At 45.9% G+C, this 24,849-nt stretch overlaps 1 protein-coding gene across 4 annotated transcripts in view; it reads right to left on the bottom strand.

Annotated features, from left to right (window-relative positions):
* LOC114770394 (cytoplasmic dynein 1 intermediate chain 1-like) overlaps window positions 1-24,849 on the bottom strand; it is a 54,204-nt gene extending 29,355 nt beyond the window's left edge. The window contains exons 1-8 of one of the 4 annotated variants that reach the window (XM_028964296.1): window positions 24,810-24,849; window positions 24,479-24,632; window positions 24,086-24,218; window positions 23,874-23,988; window positions 22,644-22,731; window positions 20,871-20,876; window positions 17,444-17,503; window positions 16,493-16,608 (exon numbers count right to left, since the gene is read on the bottom strand). In XM_028964296.1, the coding sequence (XP_028820129.1) occupies window positions 16,493-16,608; window positions 17,444-17,503; window positions 20,871-20,876; window positions 22,644-22,731; window positions 23,874-23,988; window positions 24,086-24,205 (505 nt within the window). In that variant the 5' untranslated portion in view covers window positions 24,206-24,218; window positions 24,479-24,632; window positions 24,810-24,849. Of the gene's footprint in view, window positions 1-16,492; window positions 16,609-17,443; window positions 17,504-20,870; window positions 20,877-22,643; window positions 22,732-23,873; window positions 23,989-24,085; window positions 24,219-24,478; window positions 24,633-24,809 lie in introns of those variants that run through there. The other 3 variants (XM_028964297.1, XM_028964298.1, XM_028964299.1) reach the window with 3 other exon arrangements.

Genomic DNA, 24,849 nt, shown 5'->3' with positions numbered 1-24,849 from the left:
GGGTGTTAGTAGCCTAGTGGGTAACACACTCGCCCGTGAACCAGAAGACCCAGGTTCAAACCCCACTTACTACCATTTTGTCCCTGAGCAAGACACTTAACCCTGAGTGTCTCCAGGGGGGGACTGTCCCTGTCACTACTGATTGTAAGTCGCTCTGGATAAGGGCGTCTGGTAAATGCCGTAAATGTACATGTAAATGCTTAAATAGCTTAGACACTAATGGCAAAATGGACAGTCAGTAGAGTAGCAAGCAAGGACAGAGTTTGGTTTCGACCGCTGATGCCAGACCAGGCTTCTGGAGCCTCTCTGGTTTATAGCTGAGCGTGACCCAGCCTGGGAGCCAGAAACCGAGAAGAACCGAGAAGAACAGAGGAGCCGTCGGGCATGGCCGGGCGGCCAACCAGACGAGCCACGGCAGACTGCTGCTGACTCCATCAGCCCCCCCACCATCTCCGCATTTCGCCCCTCTTCTTTCCTCTGACAAGGCGGAGAGATGCTCCTCGCGCATAATCTGCTAGGAGTTCTGGGGAGGGGGAGGGGTAGTGTAAGAAATACGAGAAGCTACACGGCCCAGAGTTAGGATGCATCGCGAAAAGCTCCAAGAGAGACGAGCTCGAGAGAGAGAGTGTGAAAAGGCAGGCGAGAAATAGCTTTTCCTTCGGGTCTCTGACCCAACGTGACCGGGTCTGCAGCGGCACGTGGTGAGTCCCAGGCCGGAGGATGGCAGGAGAGGAGAAAACAAGCCGTGATTCACGACCTCGGCTGCAGGACGTCGGGTTAACCGGCGACCTTAGGAGCCATCGCCGCAGGCCGAGAGATTCTGCGGCTTCCTGTGCCGTTCCCAGACAATGCATTTTTCCCCCCCAAACACCGGATCAGTTCATAAATCACCGTACGAGACGGAACCCACATGATTTGTCTGACATTTCAGCGGGCTGCAGCCAGCTGCATCAAACCGGTCCCGAAGAGTATAAAATATTTTACATATTTCTTTTCTTCTTATACTTTATCTTGTTTTTTACTAGGGTGGTAGTAGCCTAGTAGGTAACACACTCACCTACGAACCAGAAGACCCAGGTTCAAACCCCACTTACTACCATCGTGTCCATGAGCAAGAAACTTAACCCTGAGTGTCTCCAGGGGGGGACTGTCCCTGTAACTACTGATTGTAAGTCGCTCTGGATAAGGGCGTCTGGTAAATGCCGTAAACGTAAAATGTAAATGTAGGTATTACGGATTTAGTATTATTACCATGCCGGTAGAAGCGAGGGGGACAAACGCCCTCAAAGACTAAAAGTTTTGGATGGAAAGGACGTGTGCCACACCCGTGAGCATTAGTTCCGGGGTAGAGCGGTGAAAGGACAAGATAAGTAGGAGCTTTAAGTCCGACTCTCCCCTGCGCGGATTTAATCCCGAGCCGCGACTTGCCCCCGCCTTCCTACCTGCCGCTTAATAGCAACTCTCACAGCACGGCGACGCATTAAAGTCCGATCCGTCTCCGCCCGCCAGACTGATAATGACATCCTCCGCCGCCTCCGGAATCCTCGCGCCGATGGCCGAGCGCTAGCTGCTCTACGGTCGCACTTATCGTTGTGGGAGACGCACGTGGCTTCGGCCCATGGCGCAACAAACCGCGTGACCCCCTGCTGCCGGAGCAGGATAATCTCTGATTTGACCGTATGATGGGCCCAGACGTGGCCGTTGTGGAGTTCTCGAGGTCCACGGTACGTTACCCACCGAGGGCGCGAGTTCTACGCCGGTGCACCGCGGCGTCCTCTCCCTTCGCCCGCTCTGCACGGTGGACTGGCTTATCACCGGGGCTCTGCTGCCGCTGGTGTCGAAGGGTCGTTGTGGGGGACGCACGTGGCTTCGGGTGGGGTGTTTTTTTGGCCCATGGCGCAACAAACCGCATGAGCCCCCCTGGTGCCAGAGCATTGGGCGGTGGTGGCCTAGCGGTTAAGGAAGCGGCCCCGTAATCAGAGGGTTGCCAGATCGAATCCCGATCTGCCAAGGTGCCACTGAGGTGCCACTGAGCAAAGCACCGTCCCCACACACTGCTCCCCGAGCGCCTGTCATGGCTGCCCACTGCTCACCAAGGGTGATGGGATAAATGCAGAGGACAAATTTCACTGTGTGCTGTGCTGCTGTGTATCACATGTGACAATCACTTCACTTTATATTTATATTATATTAGGATAACCTCTGATTTAACCATATGATGGGCCCAGACGTGGCCATTGTGGAATTAGGCAGGAGTTCTCGAGGTCCACCGAGGACGCGAGTTCTACGTCGGTGCACCGCGGCGTCCTCTCCCTTTTCGGCGAGAGGCGAGCTTCCCCTCCTCCAGCTGCCACCAACAGCAAGTGTCACAACTGCGATGTCAATTTTTTATTGTTTTTCGTTTTTCCTCCCCCGGTAGCGAAAGATCAGAAAGCAGCCGTCCTTTTTTCCAGACCCCGCCCCCTCCCCTGCCGTTGCCGGGCCGAAATGTGCCTGTGCGCAACGGTGGAAATATTAAACTTGAGGTTTGTCTGTGTGACTTGGAGGACGTCCAGCGCGAGAGCGGCAGGCGGCACGAACTTTGGTCCCGTCCCTGATGGATGGATGTTGACGCCGAGCGCTTCGGCAGAAAAGGGACACGACGGGGAAAACAGCGCGGTTTGCATGAGAGGGCTGAGCACCGAGGAGGGGACGCTGTCCGCCGAGCGGCGGGAGGATGCGACGGGGCGGCCTTTCATCCAGCCTCTTATTGGGCCAAGCTGTGCTAGCTCCAGGCGTCCCGCTCGGGATATGGAGCCGATTACACAATCCCAAAAAAGTCCCCACTGATCTGACAAGCGGAGAGTTTTCATTTAATGCTTTTTGGGGGGAAAAGGGTGACCATGCCCTGCAAGTTGAAGGAAGAGCGTGTGAGGGAAATCTCACACTTCATCTAGTCATGCAGTTTTGCATAAAATAAGTGACGAAATAATAAGTCAATACCTTACAAAGACCTTTTTCTATAAGAGTCATAACTGAATTAAAACATTGATTATGTATCTTCATTTTTGGTTTGCAGGACCTTTCAAAGCCCATTCAGACATACAGTACAGGCCAAAAGTTTGGGGTGAGCTTGTTGGGGTCAAGCTCACCCCAAACCATCTGGATTGGGTTCAGGTCCGGTGACTTCCTGACAACTGCTTAACAAGGACATGCCATGAAACAAACCAGAGGGTCACCACAGCCACCCCCACCGTTACAACTACAGCTATAGGGATCTTCAAATGGACCAGTAACATCATTATGGACACGTAATCTAGACCATGACACTGACTACATCCTGGACTTCTCCAACCCTACAACTGTAGGACTTATTATATATCATCCCCAAACCCTGCACTGACACCATTTGCAGGCTCACTCTACCCTGGAAGGGGGGTCCCTCTCTGTATCACTCCTTCCCAACATTTCTTCCTTTCTTTTTTTCTCTCTCCTAGAGTTTTTTTTGTGTGAGTTTTGTCCTTGTGTGCAGAAAGGTCAAGTGTGGGGGGTGTCAACTGTAGGGCCTGTCAAAGCCCATTGAGACATACTGTATGTGATTTTGGGCTATATAAGAAATAAATGTTGTTGTTGTTGTTGTTGACTGTGGAGTCCAGGTCTCCACTTTTTGTTAAGTACATTACTCCACACGTGTTCATTCATAGTTTTGATGCCTTCAGTGAGAATCTACCAAACGTAAATGGTCATGAAACATAAAGAAAACACGTTGAATGTGAAGGTGTGTCCAAACTTTTGGCCTGTACTGTACTGTATGTGAATTTGGGCTAAATAAGAAAATAAATGCGATTGCTACAGTTAGCATCTATGGTCCCAAGAAGACTTGGTGAATTAAGAGCAAAGAGGGAAACCGAGGAGGAAGGGAGGAGACGTGACCTTGTGTTTCCCTTGCTCAACTGACTAGCTGACAGGTAAAAAAAAGTGAAGTGATTGTCCTTGTGATACACAGCAGCACAGCACACAGTGAAATGTGTCCTCTGTATTTAACCATCACCCTTGGTGAGCAGTGGGCAGCCATGACAGGCGCCCAGGGAGCAGTGTCAGTGGCACTTTGGCAGATCGGGATTGTCCAGAATGAAGGTCAATCATCAGTACATTGAAGTGAGTTGTTGTAAGTTCCATGAAACTCAGAGACCTTTAAATAAATGTAGTTTTGAGTTACAAGCACTGTCTCTAAAATTAAATGAAAGATCCTTAATAAATTAAACATGTGTACAGTTTTGAACATTTCAGTAGGTTTACACCATAATGCTTTCTTATTCTGTGAAATCCTGATCTGATGCCAATTGCAGTTTTGTAATGAATTTGCATTTTTGTGATGAAAAAAAAATGAATTCCTGAAACCTTTCAAACTCTCCTCCTACAAACACACAACAGCTATGCATCCCCAGCCAGTAGATGGATGGTTGTTAATACAGATGTAGAGATGCATCCCTTCTTAAAATCCATGGGATTTCATAATACATTTTATGGTATCTAAAAAAACATGTTGTTGAGAATATTTGGTTGATCAAATGACCTCCTTCTGGTAAAGGCTCCCCTCATTTGCATAAAGGGTGATTGTAATAAACAATATTAATTTCTGCAATGGTTCATTACAAAATGTATCGTATTTATCAAAGTTATCAAAATTTAGCTGGTATGCACATATCCTTGAATTTTTTATTTATTTACTTCATAATTTGTCTTTAAATGCCAATTACGAATGAAATAATGTTTAGAATTTTTGAACACAGCAAAAAAGAAATGGCACCATGTTCCACAATACAAGATGACATCAGTCTCTACTGTTTGAGAAACACACACACACACACACACACACACACACACACACTCCCAGTGTCTTTCCCACTGAATATTCAATGATACTAACGATATACCTAAACACACAACCACACACACATACGTTCACAAAGGGGCCCTCAGAAGCTGGGTGTTGAGCAGCCTGTCGACCACAACACAGGCAGCGCGCATGTGAGTAGAGGGCGGCGATGTGGACCATGAAAGAGGTCTCTAATGTGGGCCCTGGCACGACAACCCGGCGTCTGAAACAATCGCTATCTATCGCACAGCACTCACTGCTCTGGCTGGAGGTTCAAAAGCGTCTTCCTGTTTGGAGAGGGGCTGATATTTTACTCATCCACCAAGATGAATCACTCAGACAGACGGATGAGGGACACCTGCAGAGATTCCCACATTTTCTTTTTTTACTTTTTAAACTAATTATTTACAAGTAATAGACTACATTGCCAGATATAAAGGAAACAAAAATACATCACTCCGTACATCTATTAAAGCACGGCTGCAGCCTATGCATGACGATTCGTATGTACGGGTGACTCAGAGAACGCGAGACAAAGCTTCGTGTCCCTGTATGAGAGCGCGGGAGCATCTTGATCTTTCTTTCTGAGGTGAAATGAAGGCAGCTGTGGGGGTTGAGTCTGTTTCCTCTCGTGGGCGCTTGCTCATCAAACGCACTTTGCTGTGTGGAGAGAAAAAGTTGGAGCTCTGAGGGTGGTGCCAGCCCCTGGCTTTAATCGACTCGGCATCTGGCCTAATCTGGCACAACAGTTCTCCTGGTTGGTACTGTTTGGGTCCCCTTTGAGACCTGGCCCTCATCTGGCAACCACGATTAGGCCCACGTTATCCTGGTGGGGTACCGGTTGGTTCCCCTTTGGGATCTGGCCTCCTCTGGCACCACAATTAGGCCCACATTATCCTGGTTGGTATGGTGTGGTTCTCCGTTGGAACCTGACCTCCTCTGGCAACCAGATTAGGCCCACGTTCTTCTGATTGATACCAGTTGGTTCCCTTTTGGGACCTGACCATCCTCTGGCAGCACAGCTAGGCCACAATTCTCCTGGTTGGTACTAGTTGGTTCACCTTTGGACCTGACCTCCTTTGGCACCAGGATTAGGCCCCAAATTATCCTGGTTGGTTTCCCTATAAAACCTGGCCTTCTCTGGCACCAAGATTAGGCTCACTTTCTCCTGGTTGGGTCTGTTTGGTTCCCTTTTGAGACATGACATCCTCTGGCAACACAGCTAGGCCCAAATTCTCCTGGTTGGTACTAGTTGGTTCACCTTTTGGACCTGGCCTCCTCTGGCACCACAATTAGGCCCATGTTCTCCTGGTTGGTATTGGTTGGTTTCCCTTTGGGACCCTGGCCTCCTTTGGCACCAGGAATTAGGCCCACATTCTCCTGGTTGGTACCGGTTGGTTCTCCTTCGGAACCTCACCTTCTCTGGCACCAAAATTAGGCCCATGTTTCTCCTGGTTGGTATTTGTTGGTTCCCCTTTGGGACCCTGGCCACCTTTGGCACCAGGATTAGGCCCACATTCTCTTTGTTGGTACCAGTTGGTTCCCTTTTGGCACCTGGCCTCCTCTGGAACCATGATTAGGCCCAGATTCTCCTGGTTGGTACCAGTTGTTTCCCTTTTGGCACTTGGCCTCCTCTGGCACCATCATTAGGCTCACATTCTCCTGATTGGTACCACATGGTAACCCTTTGGATTTGGTCTGGCTTTGGCACCACTATTGTGCTAACTAAAACCCCTTTTCCACTGGTGGTTGCCAGTGCTGGTTGACGACACGTGAATGCTTACAAATCAAGGCCTACTGCAGTAAGCAAATTAATAAATTGACAAATTATTGGACATTAACTTAAGCTGTCACGTTTACTCTGCCCACCTCTTGTGATGTCATGGGTTGTTGGCTCCAGACAGGTAAAATGTTGGTGCTAGTTCAGTGCAAGATTGCTGCTGTTTGCAATTCTTTTTAAGTTGAAAAACGTGGCATGGGATCCAGACTAGTGCTGAGCACATTGCCAAATCAAGAGCACTATGGCACGACATCCTAATGAGTATTACAAAGGGATTTATTTTCAAATTAAGCATGTTTAGCATGCATTTAAATGTATTATTATTACATTACATGATGTTATTAGCTAAAGTTTAGTTAAGTGCTGGTTAGTTTACATGTTGCATTTCGAACAAAATAGCAAAATTACCAAGATATTACTGAATTGGCCCTTAAACTTGACTTTTCTTTGAAGCTGTTCTTAGAAAGGTACCAATACAGTGTTTCTCCATGTTTTTTTTGCAAGAAATTTTAAATGATTTAAATGTTTGTCGGGGTCAGTTGGAAGACAAAGTGCCGAGTGCAGCAATGGAAAACAGCTGATGCTGGACCCCTGGGGTCAGTATGAAGACCACTTACCGTATCGTAAATCGACTGGAGGAAATAAAACAAGTCCACAAGGACAACAAAAGTTCAGACAATGAAGACAGAAGTGATGACAGAATATCAAATCAAAGGCAGAAAAGGGCCAACCTGTGATAAGTCAAAACAAATTAACTAGAGCGCTAAGCCGCCTCGCTCTGAACTTTACATCTTGATATCGTTTTTTGGGGGACGTCTTTAGAAGTTACCCGTCCTGGAGGGGAAAAAAAACACCAAAGCGCAGACTATGTACCGGAAAAAAAAACACTTCAGATTTAGGTCACCAACCCCGGCATCACAGGCCTGTTTGTCATCATTATGACAAATGGGGATATCGATCACACTGTCCCTTTATTCTGGCGCTAATCTTTAGCCAAAGGCAGTGCGGTGAAGATCAGCCTTCCCTCGGACCCAGGGGGAGATCTGGAGGTCTGGAAATATTCAGAGAGCGGGAGACAGATAAAGTGACGGCTCGACTTGAACGGAGATAAAAGTCTTTAGGAAATGCTTCAGATTTCAACTGCAAAACATAAAAAAAAACTCTCCTTGTCAGATTGGATGTAATATTGCAGTAAAAAAAAATATCAAAATGCATAATTCTACATATACAGTAACTGAAGCTGTACTTTTTCTACGCTTACAAGTTTTGGAGTTATATATCAGATTCCATTTGAGATGTTTTGCGGGTATGAAATAAATGAGTAAATGCATACATTTTTTTATTGCATGCCTCAATTAAATGACTTTTGGATACATTAGACTGGAGTAAGGAATGCCACTCACCACCTGTTATTTGTGGTTTTGTTTGCTAAAGTTGTGCTAATACTTATTATTTCAGTCATATATCTGTATGTCCATGTATCAGCTAGCGAGCCAAGATTTATTTGTTTGGTTGTGTGTATGTGTGTTTTTTTGGCAATGTAAAATCCATATGAAATGAGTGACTATTATTTAATATTATCATTGTTGTTGTTGTGAAATGTCAATTTCAACTAAATTCCATGTATAAATTCAAAGGAGGTAAAAAAAATAATAATAATAACTTGGAAGATATTTTTCAGAGGCCACATTGTCTTCCAGTCTCCACAATTCATGTCAGTCAGTTCATAATGAGAAAGGAAGGGTAATTACAGGTCGGTTTCCTATGCAAAATGTTAAAAAAGTAAAAACAGAGTTCTCCAATTAAAGTTCTCATCAGCTACCTCTCCTAATTAAGACATATGGGTGACATCCAGCAGGGCACACACACACACACACACACACACACACACACACATATGTATATATATATATACATAGGCAGGTATCCAGACTAGGCCTACATGCTGCACTCCGTATATAATGATTATATCTGTACTCTGACCTACCAGAAAGGCCTTAATGGGGAGACGACTGCGTCTGCAGCCCACAAACATGGTGCCAGTGAAGCTGGCACCATCCCAGAACCACATCTTTAAGAGTCCTATCACGCCATGCAATGCACGGGCTGGCCACAGCGCATGATTAAACCTCATGACTTCAAACTTTCCAAACTCCTGGGCTGTCAGAAGCCAGCCACATCACCAGGACCCTGAGCTCAACTCACCATGCAGAAGTGAACAATTTGATTGCAAAACTTTTTTTTCTATGATTACAATTTATTGGAATAGAAATATAGTTATTGTCAAATAAATGTTAACGTTGAATTGCAGTAGTTCTTGCTTGTGCTCTTTCAACTGAAAGGTAAAAAAAATATACAGGAAACAAAACACAGACTTTTGAACGACATAATAAATAGAAACAAAATTCACAAATCATATACTTTATGGCTGTCATTATGGGGGGGAAAAAAAGGATTATGTCTTCAATATTTTGACTCGGTGACTGAAAGCTGTGTCTCATTGGCGCAGGTCGATGTGGCAAGAGTGCGCCCTGCTGGTCGCAGCGTATAGAACGTGCTGCGGCGCGCTGTTCCCATGCTGCATACTAGAACTCCGTAAAAACAATGGAGAGCGTTTCTGAATCGTTCTACGTCCAGAACGCAGCAGGTCATTAATGGTCAACAGAAACTTTTATGCGGCAAACGGCGAGAAGCGTATGCGTTCTGTCAAAATGCTAATTGTTCTTGCCATTAAAACGCACACAGTTGGTATGACTGTAAAAGGAATGATGTCATCTGACAACTTTAACCACAGACCACCCAGGTCAGTGCTTAATTGGGAGAAAATAGTGGGTGGGGGGGGGGGCTATTCTGGTGAATGAAACTATATTCCAAGGGCCCATCGGATGGCAAATAGTCACAGCTGTTTCTATGAAATGGAAAATATTGTGTATCTTGTAATTATCTGCAGCACCTACATTGTTTTTTTTAATGGTGTCTCATTTCTGGTATTTTTGACAAGTAGAATGGCTTTGGCTGTGAAATTCAAGCCAAAATAATGCTCAAAGAACGATGTACCCCCCCTTTAAACACAACCAATCTAACACGAGTGAAAGGAACAGAACCTAAATCGGACATGGCCCTCCCGAACCCCTGTCTCAGGGTGCCCCGCCCCTACCAGTGTTTGGGAAGGAGTCTCGGCAGCTAACCGAGGAACTCTTGCATGAGCAGCGGGCTGAAACAACACGGCACAGGCAAGCGCTTCCATATGTGACCCACGTTCAAGGCGAAGGTCCTCTCCCTTTCACTCTGCCGGCCCGTCTCTCCCCCGTTCTCAGGCGGCGGGGTGGAAGGTAAGCCGACTGTTGGCCGGCCCTGCGGCCGACTCCTGAGATACGGGAAGGCGATAGGGCCGAGAATAATGGCCGCCCCCCCCCCCCAATCAGACACTCAACCCGAGGGCTGCAGATAACCTCTGGCCTGCTATGGCAGCTTTTTCCAATGGGCATCGACACTGGCGCTTGCTTACCAACACAAAGGGTCAGCTTGAGAACTGGGACAGATCACAAAACAAGCAGAACTGAGTCAGAACTCCAACTTCCGTTTGTAGCTAAAATGGTCAGCTAAAAAACAGTATTAGGGCAGTAAACAGCCAATTACACGCACAGAAACATTTTATGTGTGTGATCAATTTGCTCACCCTGAATTGGACCGTAGCTACCTGTTACAGCCATTACTACCATACCAAATGATCATTTTCGTCATGGTTGACATTATCGTTTTACTGCCTTATAATAGGTGAACAAACACGAGGCAAATTATTTAATTTTTAAAATCCCATTATTTACTCATTAAATCGAGTGTGTTGCAAACGTCCAGAATGGCCATTGCGGTGTACGGTATTTCACATTAGCCATCACTTACTGTGCTTTCTTGAAACTAGCAGCTATTATGGGACTACCACAAGTTTAAAAAATCCCTATGAGATTCCCATGAGCTAATGGCCCAGAAAAATGTAATGAGAAGCTTACACACACACACACACACACACACAGTCACACCAAAGCTTACAAATAAATGTGTACACCAAAAAAAATAAAAGCTTCTTTGACCTTGTGAACGTCCAAACCCATTGAGGTGGTTTCCAGGGCGGCAACCCCTAAGAGCCCAAAACGGCCGAGGCTCATGTGTGGTTCACTGAGCGCCAATTACTGCCTTAATATCATAACCGTCGCAAAACAAGTCCCCCAATGGCCCGGAACCACAGAGACCCGCAGCTCTCTGGCCATCTTTCCGCTGCGGCTCATTAATGGCGCCGTGAGCTTCTGCTGAGCGAGACCAATTCCTGGACCCTGTGACCCGGCTTCTCTGTCCACGCCCACTCCTGAGCCCTCGCCAAACCCGACGCGAGTCCAGAACCGTCGGGTGCACCCAGGCAAGCGCTTGTGAACTCGATCGCTGTGTCTTCGCTCGCGTTTTACTACTGAAAGTGGACATTTATCCCCTTCGCTGGAAAGACTGGTCGGTGCTGCATCCGGCATTACAAGCTCGCAGAGAGCTTCAAATCTGCTATGAAATTTGGGAGGGAAGAAAAAAGTGGGCAAACACAACCAGGCGAAGGAAAGGCCTCTCGCTGTTTTCCGAAACATTAACATCGGTCGGCCGCAAAAATCCTTCAAGGACAATCAAGTGGAAGATCTAATACCTCCGCTGGAACATTTTTCAGAACACCGGATGCCAAATATAACTTTCCTGTCGTCTGGCTCTCAAGAACCGTTCAGAAAGTAAACCTGTACCAGCCCGATTGATTGTGGCTAGTGTGGGGAATACATGCTGGAATACCAGGAAGCCTGACCTCGGTGAGACCTCTTGGTCCACTACGTGAGGGGACGATCCATGCATCTGCAACGTCACCCAAGGAGCGTCCAGCCTTGGGAATGACAGACCTTCTCTTTCATAAGAGTTATAAAGCCAATCATGAACTGGAGACCCAGTGACTGGCGCCTAATTTGATTGTGTCGGACAATGGACACTTAAGGACAGCGCGATCTCCCACCACTTGGACACAGAAGAACCTGAACACGGCCTCACACTACAGATATTCATGGCTGGCAAGATGTCGCGGAAATGGAAGCTTCATTGCATTAAGAGCTTAAGACCACTAAATAGAGTCACGCACAAGGACACTGGAGTACACTAAATCCCAATCATAGAACTCGATACAAAAAAAAAAGCGAGACAATGTCAAAAAGGGACATGGTGGGGTCAAGAGTTCAGAGCACTCCCAAGCCCCACCCGCATCTCTATCCAGGCTCGGTCGTTGATGGCAACCCGCGAAATGCTCTCTCCGGAAAATCATGTAGTTTTGTCATCTTGCATTTCTTCTCTGGCTTTATATGACAAATACTGACAACCCATGACTTGAGGGGATTAATCCAGTACAGAGGGATTCACAATGTTAGTTTTGGCCCGATAATCGTCCGATTGCTTCCCAGGAATGGCCATCCATTCCTCTATGAAGGGGGAAAAAAAAGAATGTTGGCACTTCAAATATGAAAGGAAACAGGAACGGCCTTAATGGTGGGAATTTTAACGGCGCTCTAGGTCTGAAATGACGGACAACCGCACAGGCAACAAGCTTCCAAATTACCCCAGCGCCCGGACCCTTTGCCACATTTTCTGGAACGGAGCTGCAACAGTGAATCAGGGTTAACCAGAAACCACCCCAATCATCCAGTGAGAGGACAGCATACTGGGATTCCTTGTTTGAACCGGGGTGGCTTTGCCAAATGGGGGAGCATTAAGGATCACACACATGGTTGTGCCGATAAGACACAGCATTACAATTAAAGCAAGACCCTATTCTTCCCCATACAGCTGCCGAACGCACAGCTGCGTTTCTGCCTCTTTCAACTCCGGGAATGAAAAGCATAGGCCGGAATTAAGCAAGGACTTGCCCTCAGGGCACCACACAAGGGTCTGAGGTCGGTCTGAGGTCCAAAAGTGGCAAAGAGCACATGGCACAAATATCTTTAAGTTTGGAGTTTTAACAAAACCATTTTCAAGTGAATGTGATGTCACCAAACAATTTCACCAAAATATTTGCTGTTGTCATGCTGGTTTGACATGGTGAGGCAATAGATCTTGAAAGATGGCTGGACGTGATGCTGACCCATAATATGATAATATGAACATGATAACCAGGACAGGGGAAGACATGACCCGACGGCGAACAGATACGAACAGGGCAGCTTTATACAATCAGACACAGGTGAAAACAATCAGGAAACATTAACACAGGACGACCATGAAACTCCGGTCCGGATCCCGGAACCGGAGTAGCCCCTTCCGGACCGGATCATGACAGCGGTCAGCTTAAATAGCCGCAATCAGGCATTCATTTATAAATGGAGAAACCAATATTTACAAGATGTGTTCTCAATTTCATAGAAAGGGCAACTGACAAGACACTAGCATAATTATTCAATATTCTAGGTGCTCACAGGGATCATATAATACGGGCAATGTAAGGAAAGCTAATAGATTGATAGCCAATTTTACCACATTATAGTGTGTATACCACACAGCGAGGATTTCAAACTCTACAATTCATGTGAGGCGAAGGCATTTTTTTTTTGCCACATCACATTTTACCTTGATCAAGGGCACCCAAGCAGGTCCCTCCTCATTTGAACCTGCATCCCTTCTGTTTCGAGTCCGCTTCCTTACCCATGAGCCCACCACTTTGGATCCCTAAACTTAGTTTGTTTCCAGTTTTTCTTTTCCACTCCGTTCTTTTAACGCCTGGAAGTCAACGTGCTAGACAGCTAGCAGCAGTCCACCCTATAACTTATACTGATAATATACCCTATAATGATATACAGGCCCCTACTTGATGTTGCCATATCGTACACTTTGCACCATCCTGACGCCTACATATAAAGCCATTACATATCACGGATCATTGAAAACGTTGTTAGACAGTCATGTTGCTATGTTGGTGGTGAACCGGAGAAACAGAGGCATCGGCAGGTCGGGTTCGCCCAACGAGACCGAGCTTCCCACGACACCTGGCGCTCCGCGGAGTCGCTCATGCAAAAAAAAAAAAGGCCGAGATGCCGGCCAGCACATGCGGCGTCTGTTTAGGTTCAACAATCAGGGAGACAAACTCTTGGAGCTACTTGAACAAACACAGAACTGGAGCCCCAGCAGGTGGTGGGAGTCGACCTGCTCAAATCAAACTCCTCTCTCCTCAAAGCCGAGCAGGGGTCCCATGAGGGCAGGGTCAGGCCTCCGTCCTCGTCACCGTCCCCCCCAACCCTAACCGCGCAGCAGCCTGTGCATGATGGGGAGGCGGTGGGCTTGTCCCCGTGAAGGCGGTTGCACTTGCTGAATAAATGACTGGCCCTGACAGGAAATTCCGAGAGCAATTTTAATTCTGATCAGGCTTCAAGGAAGTGGAAAGAATAAAAACACATCAGTTATAATGACAGGAAGTCCCGAATCACACAGCAAGCAGCTGCTGCCAACAGCCGGATCAAGGAGCCATGAGAACATGACAGGGTTTCTGTGCATACGGGGGAAGATGGAACAAATCTCAAATTTATGAGACAACTTTTTAATGCGGCTGATGACTCCACAGAGATTGAAACATTTCTCCTTGAGACTGAGCAGGCAACCCGGGGGAACATAAAGCTATGCTTTACATTGCGGCTACCTACAGCGTTATGCAAATGCTAAACAGACCTTGTTAAGGGCCTTATCCATATGGAGATGTTTAGCGAGCTCTGGAACCATCTGTGCTTGGCTCTGAGTCCATAGGATGCAATCAAATTAGCAGTGTGCCATGAGTACTCCGCTTTAACAAGGCCATAAATTTGCGGAAATAATTGGAATATGATGCTTCAAATATGATCGAGTTAAAAAAATACAATTCAAGTGCATGAAATGGTGCACTGAGGGCAGGGGGATTAAAATCACTACTGTGGTCGTTTGAGGGCCACCAGTCGAGATCCTGAACCCTCGTGTGAACCATTAACCATGCTAAGAGACTAATGCTGTATTGGTATGTAGAAATCAAGGGAATAATGTGAGCTCGTTGTAATGTAAAAAGCTAATTAAACACCCCTGGTTAAGCACTCTCACTCGCTCTCTCACTCACCCACCCACCCACTTCCCATAACTGCGTGTACCTGCTTAGGTCTGTGATCCCATCCCGGAAAAAAAAATGGGCAGAGGGCGGGGCACCAGATCACACTCGCACATACGGACAATTCGGAGTCGCCCATTCACCAAGAACCGGAGAACCCAGAGGAAACCCGTGCGATCAAGCTCCGCCCACACAAGGTCCAAGCCGGGATTCATACTCACAACCTTGGCGGCTACATTGCAGCCTGGTTAAGCATTTATAATTTTCTAAACGAAAACCTTCTGTTCCTATTATACAGGGCATACTTTTATTTTCATGTTATAACACCAAATGTAATCCAATACTATGCTGTACTGCACCGTATTACACATCACCGTATTACACGTATTACAGATGGAAGGCGCACGGGACCCAACCTCACATTGGGACCTGCAGCCTTACAAACTGTGGATTAAAATAAATAAATAACCGATTCTTCAAGGTACCCTGACCAACCTGTCCAAGTTTTAAACACACGGAATATATCCACAGAGGTGTGTTTCTCTCTAAAATCTTCATTTATAGTAGCAAAAAACAAAAAACACAAATCATGTTTGAACTGACTAAAACAATACAAAAATAATGTAACTGTCAACTCAATATGGTTTTAATTTCATATATTAGATTATGCGTCACTTTTTTTTTGGCCGAGTCCCACATGGCTGTATTGTCAACACTATTGGCTGCTATTTGATTGTGTGTAATTTACACCCATAAGCCATAACATTGTGACCGGTAACTTATCAGCCCCCCCCCTTTAGACACTCAGGGTTAAGTGTCTTGCTCAGGGACAAAATGATAGAACCTGGGACACATGTTACTTGATTTAGCTTATAATAATAATAACAATAATAATCATTGTTATTTTTATTATAGATGCTTGACTCATCACATAAAACATTCATTTGGGGACTTTTTACTTAGTATACACCTGGAGCCGACAATACCCTAGATGGCACAGTCAGTGATTTGGGACTATCTGTTTCTACGGAGATCTGAGCGAGAAAATGGTGGGTGCTCCCTTGGGAGCGGCGGACGGCCCGGCAGAATTCCAAGTGATGTTCTCACAGAAGCCATCTTGAGTTACCCAGGGCCTGCATCCACTTAAAGCACAAGTCAATGCGGTTACTGTGATTTTTTTTTTTTTGAGGGGGGTGGAGGCGGAGGGCTCCTGACAAGCAGGCATCTCTTTTTCAAAGGGCCACTTCTCAGGCCTCTCTCTCAGGAAATGGGGGCCTGCGCTGGTCAAATGGATTTTTAAAATCTGCCGGAGGTTTTCCAGAAGCCAGCAGGCGGTGGAGATGCCACTCTGGCCCGGCCAGCGCGATCCGATGCAAACAGTTCCTTTTAGTACCCAAGTTTAGAAAGCTTTGGTCGTTTTGCCCGCCAAGGATTCATTTGGCGTAAAGCGGTGTCTGCATTTCAGAAGAAAATGTCAATATCTTCCAACAGGTTGTCTGGTAAAGAGTTGCAATGGGCAACTAGAACCCGTAGAGCTTTGGCTAAAAAGAACTTTCCTGCTCTGACAGGGGTATAGTAAAAAGGCATTTTTTCCAGATAGGGAGCGTTTTTTGGGGGGTGTCAACGTACGCGTGAAAATGAATGGTGCCTTTCGTTTTTATGGGTTGGGGAAAGGGACAGTTGGGGACAGGACGAGTAGAGCATGCGAAGGCAGCCGTCCACGTACCCTCCGAGTGGTGCGCAGCCAGGGGCGTCTGGGTCTCTTTTGAGTAGGCCACCACCTCTCTCGGCAGGAAGTCTACCTGTGTGATCTTTGAGGCCCCGAGCCGATGCATCCTCCGCCTGCAGACACAAAAGTCGTCAAATTTAGCAGCTTAACCGCACACCAGCAACACTGACTATAGCACAACACACAAACACACACACACACACAAATACACACAGGAAGATGAGCGAAAAACAGCCAGGTCAGACCTGCTCCCACAGCATGGATCGCTGCCACATCACCACCATGGTTTTATACAGCATTCTCAGTACCCCAGTTCACATTCTTTGCACTCAATCTATCATTCAGTCAACATTTCAACGAGACCCAAAAATGTCACAAAAATCTGCACCGGAGTTTGTTACTCAGTAAACTGCGTTTCACTACATGGAACATGGTCTAAGCTGCCAGACTCAAGGTTATACCTTACGAATGAGCGGGAATTCTAGTCTCCGAATCCCACTTCTGACACAAATTCACCATCGCTAAGGGTGACGGTTAAATGCAGAGGACACATTTCATTGTGTCACCGTGTGCTCGTCTGCAGTGTTTCGCAATGACAATCACTTCAGTTTCACACGGACTGGGAATGAGTGGTCGGTTAAGGGGCTAATTGGGTGTGAATATACACTCAATTGTAGAAGCATTCATAGAAGCATTCCACCATTATGGCAATAAAACACACACACACACACGCATTAACAAGCCTTTAAAAATAATGATAAAATCATCAGGTTGCTTTATAACAATAATTTTACTGCACACAGGCATGCAGACTGCACGTGAGGAGATTTAGATTGTTTGACATGATACTTCCTTTTAGAGCAAATGAGGCTGAGAAACGTGAGCGATGAGACAGACAGAGAGAGAGAGGGAGAGAGGGAGAGAGACGGGGAGTGAGGGAACAGGTACCCGAGCTCTGAGTCGGCCTGCAGCTGCAGCACAGAGGGGTCAGTGTCCCACTGCAGGGTCCTCAAGGGGGCAGCAGGGGGCGCCACACAGGGGAGGGAGAGAACATGCGAGATTAGCCTCCATGGTGACCCACGCTCAAACACACACACACACACACACACACACACACACACACACACACACACAGAAGGGATGATCATAGAAACACAGGGGTCAACCAAACATGTGCTACATCAGGTTCTGATACCATAAAATACCATAGTAAAGAACGCTAGTCTAACGCTACTCTAGTGATATATTTTGTTTTATTGTCAACATTAGATAATGAACATTGTCAGTAATACATTCCATTAGTATATTAGTAGACACAGTAATAAAATACTATATTACATGGTCTCTTCAGGCTAAGTGCTTCAATAGAGATTCTTTAAAAATTCAGGCAAATTTGCCTTGGCCAAAAACGACAAAAGACTGATGGAATACAGTGAGCTAAATTTATATTAATATATTGGCTGGCCAATAAAATTAAATATACTTGTTATTTGACTTTTTAAATTGTCTTGTTATGTACTAGTCTAACGACTGTGATTAAGATATGAAGATATAAATATATACAATATAAATATAAAAATACATTTTGCGGCTATAATTCATAGAATAAGAAGCAATCTGATGAAAAATTGGTTAATGCTTTTGATGTGTATGAATTAGTATGACATTTGAATGTATGTTGTACAGTATGGAATATCACACTACACTTCATGTAACACAAACTGTGCAGCACATGCTTGGCTGCTGCATAAATGAATTTCTTTCATATATGTCGTTCGCATTGCCATGCACTCAGCAATAAGCAATGGCCGCTCACATTCTCATTTAAAAAAAAAAAGGACCTTAGTGGCTGGGAGGGGGACCTTCGGACTTTTATTTATATATATTCATTTATTTACTTGACAGAAAAGTACATATTTAGTTTTCCGACTGGTGCAAAGCACAGCACTAACCATGGGGCTTGTTCACCCAGGTCAAAGGCGTCTTTTGCATTAAAAAACCTTACTTCAGGGCCGTTTATTTTCTATCAAACAATAGATGAAACATTTTTATTACCTTTATGATCATTTAATAATATGATGCATACTAATGTGACCAAGAACAAGGCCACAAATAAGCTGCTTAAAAAGTACAGCTCCTTTGATTCCATTAATATGTGTGCTTTTCCGAGCCTGAGAAGGTGATTGTGGGAATAGGGGAAGAACAGCGCTATCCTCTTACAAAAAGTATAGATTTTTTGGACTTGTGTGCTTACTAATGGCACTGTGACCATAGAGTCCCTCTGGTCCCCCTAGCCACACAGCAGAGGCCACCGGAGGACCCCGCAGACCTCCCCTAACATGCACGCCGCGGCTTCTCCTGCGAGATGAAATGGCTGCCGCAGGATCGGTGGCGTCTCCGTGACAGCATCGGCTCTGCGTGCCACATGATCAGCCCGCCCACGAGCGGCCACCCTGTCCCCTCCAGCGCGGTGACAGGAACTGGGGCGGGTGGCGCGTGTCACATGATCTTTAATTACAGAGCGCTTCTCTGCATGAGGAAGCCGGGGCGGGAGTCGGTGCCGAATCCAGGCCGCGAGAACGCAGAGGCTCCACAGTCCCTGACTAAAGTCTTGTCGCTTGTGTACACATTGACCTCAAGTGCTGATGGAATCTATTTCCAATCAAGATTTTTTTTGGCTAAAAGTCATAAAAGTATAAAAGTATTTTAATATTCAAAGCTTCGTAAGGCCCATTGAGTCCATTGACGTAAGTGACTTAAGACGTAAGTGTTGTCGCCTTGTCATATGAGCTTCACCTGTGACTTATAATGGTGTGTATAAAAAGAACCCCGGTACACTAGACCTTCACATCAACTGCAACTAGACCTCTGCAAACATGCCTGAGATTCACCCTGAGACTAAAGTGTTGATTATCAAGAGGCTGAAGACCAGATCCTCTGCTGATGTGGCAGGCACCTTCAACGTGTAGAGACTGGAGATGTTTTTTTGACAAGCCCAGGTCAGGCAGACCCCGCAAGACAACTGCTCGAGCGGAGCGTTTGTTGGCTCAAAAATCCAAGGCCGGCCCATTTTCCACTGCAGCAGTGCTCCACGAGACCTGGTCACCTGAAGTCCCCGTGTCAACCAGAACAGTTTGTCGGATTCTGTCTCGAAATGTCCTCCACGGTCGAATCTGTGCCCAGAAGCCAGCACTAAAAAAATCAATTGGAAAAACCGTGTGGCATTTGCCAAGGCCCACAGCCTGCTAAAAGGATGGATGCTGGGAAAGTGGCAGAAGGTGGATTTTTCAGATGAACCTTCTGTTGAATTACACCACAGTCGCAGGAGACCTACTGGAGCCCGCATGGATCCGCCCAGAAAACAGTGAAGTATGGTGGCGGAAAAATCATGGTCTGGTGTTCCATCCAGTATGGGGGTGTGCGAGGGATCTGCAGGGTGGAAGGCAACATCAATAGTCTAAAATACCAAGAAATCTTAGCTACCTTTCATATTCCCAACCATAAAAGAGGCCAAATTCTGCAGCAGGATGGTGCTCATCACATACTTCCATCTCCACAAAGTTCCTGAAGGTGAAGAAGATCAAGATGCTCCAGGATTGGCCAGCCCAGTCACCAGACATGAACATCATTGAGCATGTGTGGGGTAGGATGAAAGAGGAAGCATGGAAGACGAAGCCAAAGAATATTAATGAGCTCTGGGAGGCATGCAAGACTGCTTTCTTTGCTATTCCTGATGACTTCATCCGCATGGATGCAGTCCTTCAAGCTCATGGAAGTCATACAAGATATTACATTTGGATCTCACCGCACCACTACTTAGTTTGTTGACATACTTTTGTATTTGCAGTAAATTTGTTCAATTTCTGTATAGGCGACAAAAACGTTTGCCTTGTCAAAATGTGACCTCTCTGTCTGGATTAAATGATGAATCTTTTATTAGTGTAACTAATTCATTTCAATGCATTAGACATCATTTTGTAGGGTTTTAGCGTTTCATATGAGCTATTTCTAGCACCAATTGATTTATTAACATTTTAGGTTAATAACATTTAGGTCAGGTTAGTAGCTGGTGTTTCTAGAAAATATATAAGCGACAAGACTTTTGTCAGGGACTGTACTAATATGACCCAGATTATGTATAAATGTCCAATATTTTACACTTTTACTATTGCTTTAATTTTAACACTGACTTATTATCATACCTATATAACTATATATGTGACAAAATAACCTTTCAGCTTATTCAAGCAAGTTTATTCTATGTCACTGCAGCCGATGTGCTGGAAAGCCATGGAGCATCGGCGGCGGCCTGAAGTGATGAAATGGTCGCGTGATCGGTAGAGTCGGCACAACCACACCGAACGCTCGCGCTTACCTATGTCTGCGGTCCCCGTTCAGGAGAAGCAAGAGAGAGCAAGAGCCAGTGGTCAGCGTCCACCTCTACACCGTTCCTGCCTGCTGACCCCCCCTCTCCGTCTCTGCCCGGACGTCCGTAACCTTGCCGAGAGCCTCCCGGGCGCTTTCATGTCACCACGCCTCAGATATGAACAGCAACACGTGTGCAATATGTGTGTGTTGCCTCAGATGCCTGTTTTTGACGTGGCCAGCTGACCTGCAAAGTCACGCGTGTCAACTTCACTCTTTCTAACCCTGCTGGTGCCAACGACGACTCCGCCTTATTAGCCTATTAATGCATTAATGCGGCAACTGTCTGTGCTGTGAAGGACAAGATGACGTTTCTGGTTACGTGGTGGCCTCCCTGCAAGCAACAGCATTGTGACTCATCCCAACGTCACAATGGCACATAATTATGTGCTCGGATATTTGTATGGTCAGAATACCCATTATTCGCACTGTAATAAAAGTTAACTCCGAGCAGACATAGCTTTTTTTAATTCACGACACACGGTGCAACACCCCACCCCATGTCATCATCTAAAGCGTTTATTGCAGAAATTCATTATTTTCTTGACATGATGTGTGTATAGAAATCTTGCCCTCCAGACTTTAAAGGTCCCCTATCATGAAAATGTCCCTTTGTGAGATAATTTAACATTAATGTCTATTGTCTTGCAGTGGCTAGAAATGGCGATAGGTGTAAAGGGCGTTTTGGTCGTTCTGCTTCACCATTCAGAGAGCAGCAGCTCAGACGGTCGAATCCGGAATTTGTCCCCTTATGACATCATAAATGGAAAGGTTACCTCCCGTTTCTCATGCTTTTTCCGCCCAGAGAATTTCCCGCCCCTCCCCTAACACGTTATCTCCACCGACCATCATTTGTCAGTTGAGTGTCAGTTGCTCAGCAATTGGAAGTTAAAAAATGAGCACGAAAGTATTTTTTAGTTCCGTCACGCGAGACTCTGAAGATCCAACGGGTTCATTTGATTTTTTCTGGAAAAACGTCGACACGACTTCCTGTCTGCACCAAACATCGTGGTTGGTGAACGGTGTTGATGACGTCATTCCCGTGAACGCCTCCTCAACTTCTATAGGCCGCTCTCCTCCTCGTCCCGCCCCTCTCCTCCTCATTAGCATTTAAAGCTACAGACGGCGAAACGGTGCGTCCTGGGAAATCTCATCGTGGGACCGGATCAGAGTGGCTGTAATTCTACACCAACCGGAATTTTGGAAAGAGACTTTAGATACAGTATTAGGGGACCAACAAGACCGATATGCAAGCAAACGAAATGTCATAATAGGGGACCTTTATTAATTATTATTTGTTTTTCTCTTTAACACAAGTGAAAAAACTCGCATTAGTTTCACTATTGCCTAAAACTTGAACAGTGCTAAACTTCCACCTACGTAAGAAACATTGCGACTGCTTTTATATGCAGGCTGACCCGGGGGGTGAGTCGGAAGCACAGGAAAAAGTGGTGGCCTAGCGGGTAAGAAAGCGGACCCGTAATCGGAAGGTGTCACTGAGCAAAGCGCCGTCCCCACACACTGCTCCCCGGGCACCTGTCATGGCCGCCCACTGCTCACTAAGGGTGACGGTTAAATGCAGAGGACACATTTCACCTTGTCACCGTGTGCTGGGCTGCAGTGTTTCACAATGACAATCGCTTCACTTTCACAAACGTAGACATTACTGTACATGTGCTAGACAACCGGTCTCACTGGCAGCACGGAAACAAGACTGACGTACCTGCTGGCGGCCGCCCCGTCCACCGACTCCTGACTGCCCGTCTCACTGGGGGTACTCATTGACTTTGAGGGGGACATGGGGGTCGGGACTGAGAACAGCAACAAGGTTAAAATAGTGTAGATGTTGAGGCAAATGCAAACATACGCATATTTCTACTTGGAAAATTCTAAGCAATTTAGCTCATAGCTCATCATTACTTCAAGATTTGGCCACCAGAACGTTGTGAGACACTTTTTGTATCGTTTCTGAATAGCACAAACATTTTTTTGTGCTTTACAAGAGTCCTTTCACTTTTCTCCTCAAGAGATAACCTGTACAGTAATTAAGCTTTAGTTTTAGTTAGTATAGTTTGGTTTAGTGTGTATTTACAGTACAGGCCAAAGGTCTGGACACACCTTCTAAGTCAATGTGTCTTCTTTATTTTCATGACCTTTTACATAGGTAGATTCTCACTGAAGGCATCAAAACTATGAATGGTGTTCATTCATAGTTTTGATGCCTTCAGTTAGAATGTGGAGTTATATACTTGAGACCTGGACTCCACAGTCACCGGACCTGAACCCAATCCAGATGGTTTGGGGTGAGCTGGACCAACAAGTGCTAAACACCTCTGGGAACTCCTTCAAGACTGTTGGAGAAGCATTTCAGGTGACGACCTCTTGAAGCTCATCGAGAGAATGCCAAGAGTGTGCAAAGCAGTAATCAGAGCAAAGAAACTAGAATATAAAACATGTTTTCACTTATTTCACCTTTTTTTGTTAAGTACAGAACTCCACATGTGTTCATTCATAGTTTTGATGCCTTCAGTGAGAATCTACCAACGTAAATGGTCATGAAAATAAAGAAAACACATTGAATGAGAAGGTGTGTTCAAACGTCTGGCCTGTACTGTACGTTTATATTTTTCTTTTATGATTGCACTATGGGGGGGTCTGTGTGAAATATTATTTCAATACACACTATACTGTGTATGCTGTTGTACTGACAACAAACCAATCTTGAATCTCGAATCTTCAATCTTGAATCTTTTATGCATGCCATGCTGCTATCTCGCCACTAGGCGTCCCCCTTCTGCAACTTTTCAAGGGGTTTCTAGACAATCAGTGGATTAGCATTTCTCATTTGAGTAAAAATACCATTAGAAACATTAACCACGTAATTATTCATTAGAAGGCACGGCCCATTTTTATGATTTGGCACTGTCATGAAATGGATGAAGCTTTTTCATACCTAGTGACGGTTCCGGCGAGATCCCAATGCTCTGCAGCAGCGCTTCAGTCTCTCTGCGCTTGCGATCCAAGTCCGAGTCCTCCGGGGCGGCGTCCACCTTCTGCTGCGCCTCCGCCTGCACACACACACACACACAAACACACACACACACAAACACACACACATCACGGTCTTTCTCGAGCGCTTCGGTGGCAGGTGGTGCTCGGACTGACTTTGGCACTCGTCTCTTTCCTCTTCCTCTCCTCCTCCTCCTTCCTCTTCTCCTCCCGAATTTGGGCCAGGCGCTGCTTTTTGCGCTCCAGTTCTGCTTTCAGGTCACTTTTGTCCGCCATTTCTTCCCTCTCGCTTGGGGAAAAGGAGGAGAGTATTACTGACTGTGGCTGAAGCAAACAGGCAACAATTCAAATTGCAAGAGGGTTCTGGAGCAGAATCCTCAATGAGACAAATTTATGCACTTAGAACCCATTAAATTAAAGATCTCGTTTGCAGACGATACACAATATAAAGATTACAAACGAGACGAAAGAACAGGCATCAAGGGCAGCGGACCATGTTGTGCGTGGAATGAGTACTGTATGTGTACAGCCGGATGTAAAATTACTCACCAAAATGCTGTCTTTCAAATCAGGGTCACACAGCCACAGGCCGGGGATGGGGCGTGTCACCAACGGTGACAGTGCAGTGTGCCGAAGGCCTGAAGTCCGGATGTCCCGGTGCACAGAGAATCTGACCACAGCACAAGTGCATGCGTACCGTGCACTAAAAAAATTAATTAAAATAAAATAAAATGATCGTATGACGTCACTGACAGTGAATGTGACGTGACGTCACGTTTGCAATATACTTATATTCGAGTGGTGGGACGCAGATGTGCAGGAATGACGTCGAGCCACCGAGAAGCCCAGGAAAAAATAAAAATAAAATCGCACGTCATACCTTTGAAATGACGCCGTGTCACTGCTGATGAAATGACGCT

This window comes from Denticeps clupeoides, chromosome 20, assembly GCF_900700375.1.
Source record: "Denticeps clupeoides chromosome 20, fDenClu1.1, whole genome shotgun sequence".
In the NCBI taxonomy this organism is placed as follows: domain Eukaryota; kingdom Metazoa; phylum Chordata; class Actinopteri; order Clupeiformes; family Denticipitidae; genus Denticeps; species Denticeps clupeoides.
The sequence above is the reverse complement of the archived record's forward strand: the minus strand, read 5'-3'. Positions and strand labels throughout refer to the sequence as shown.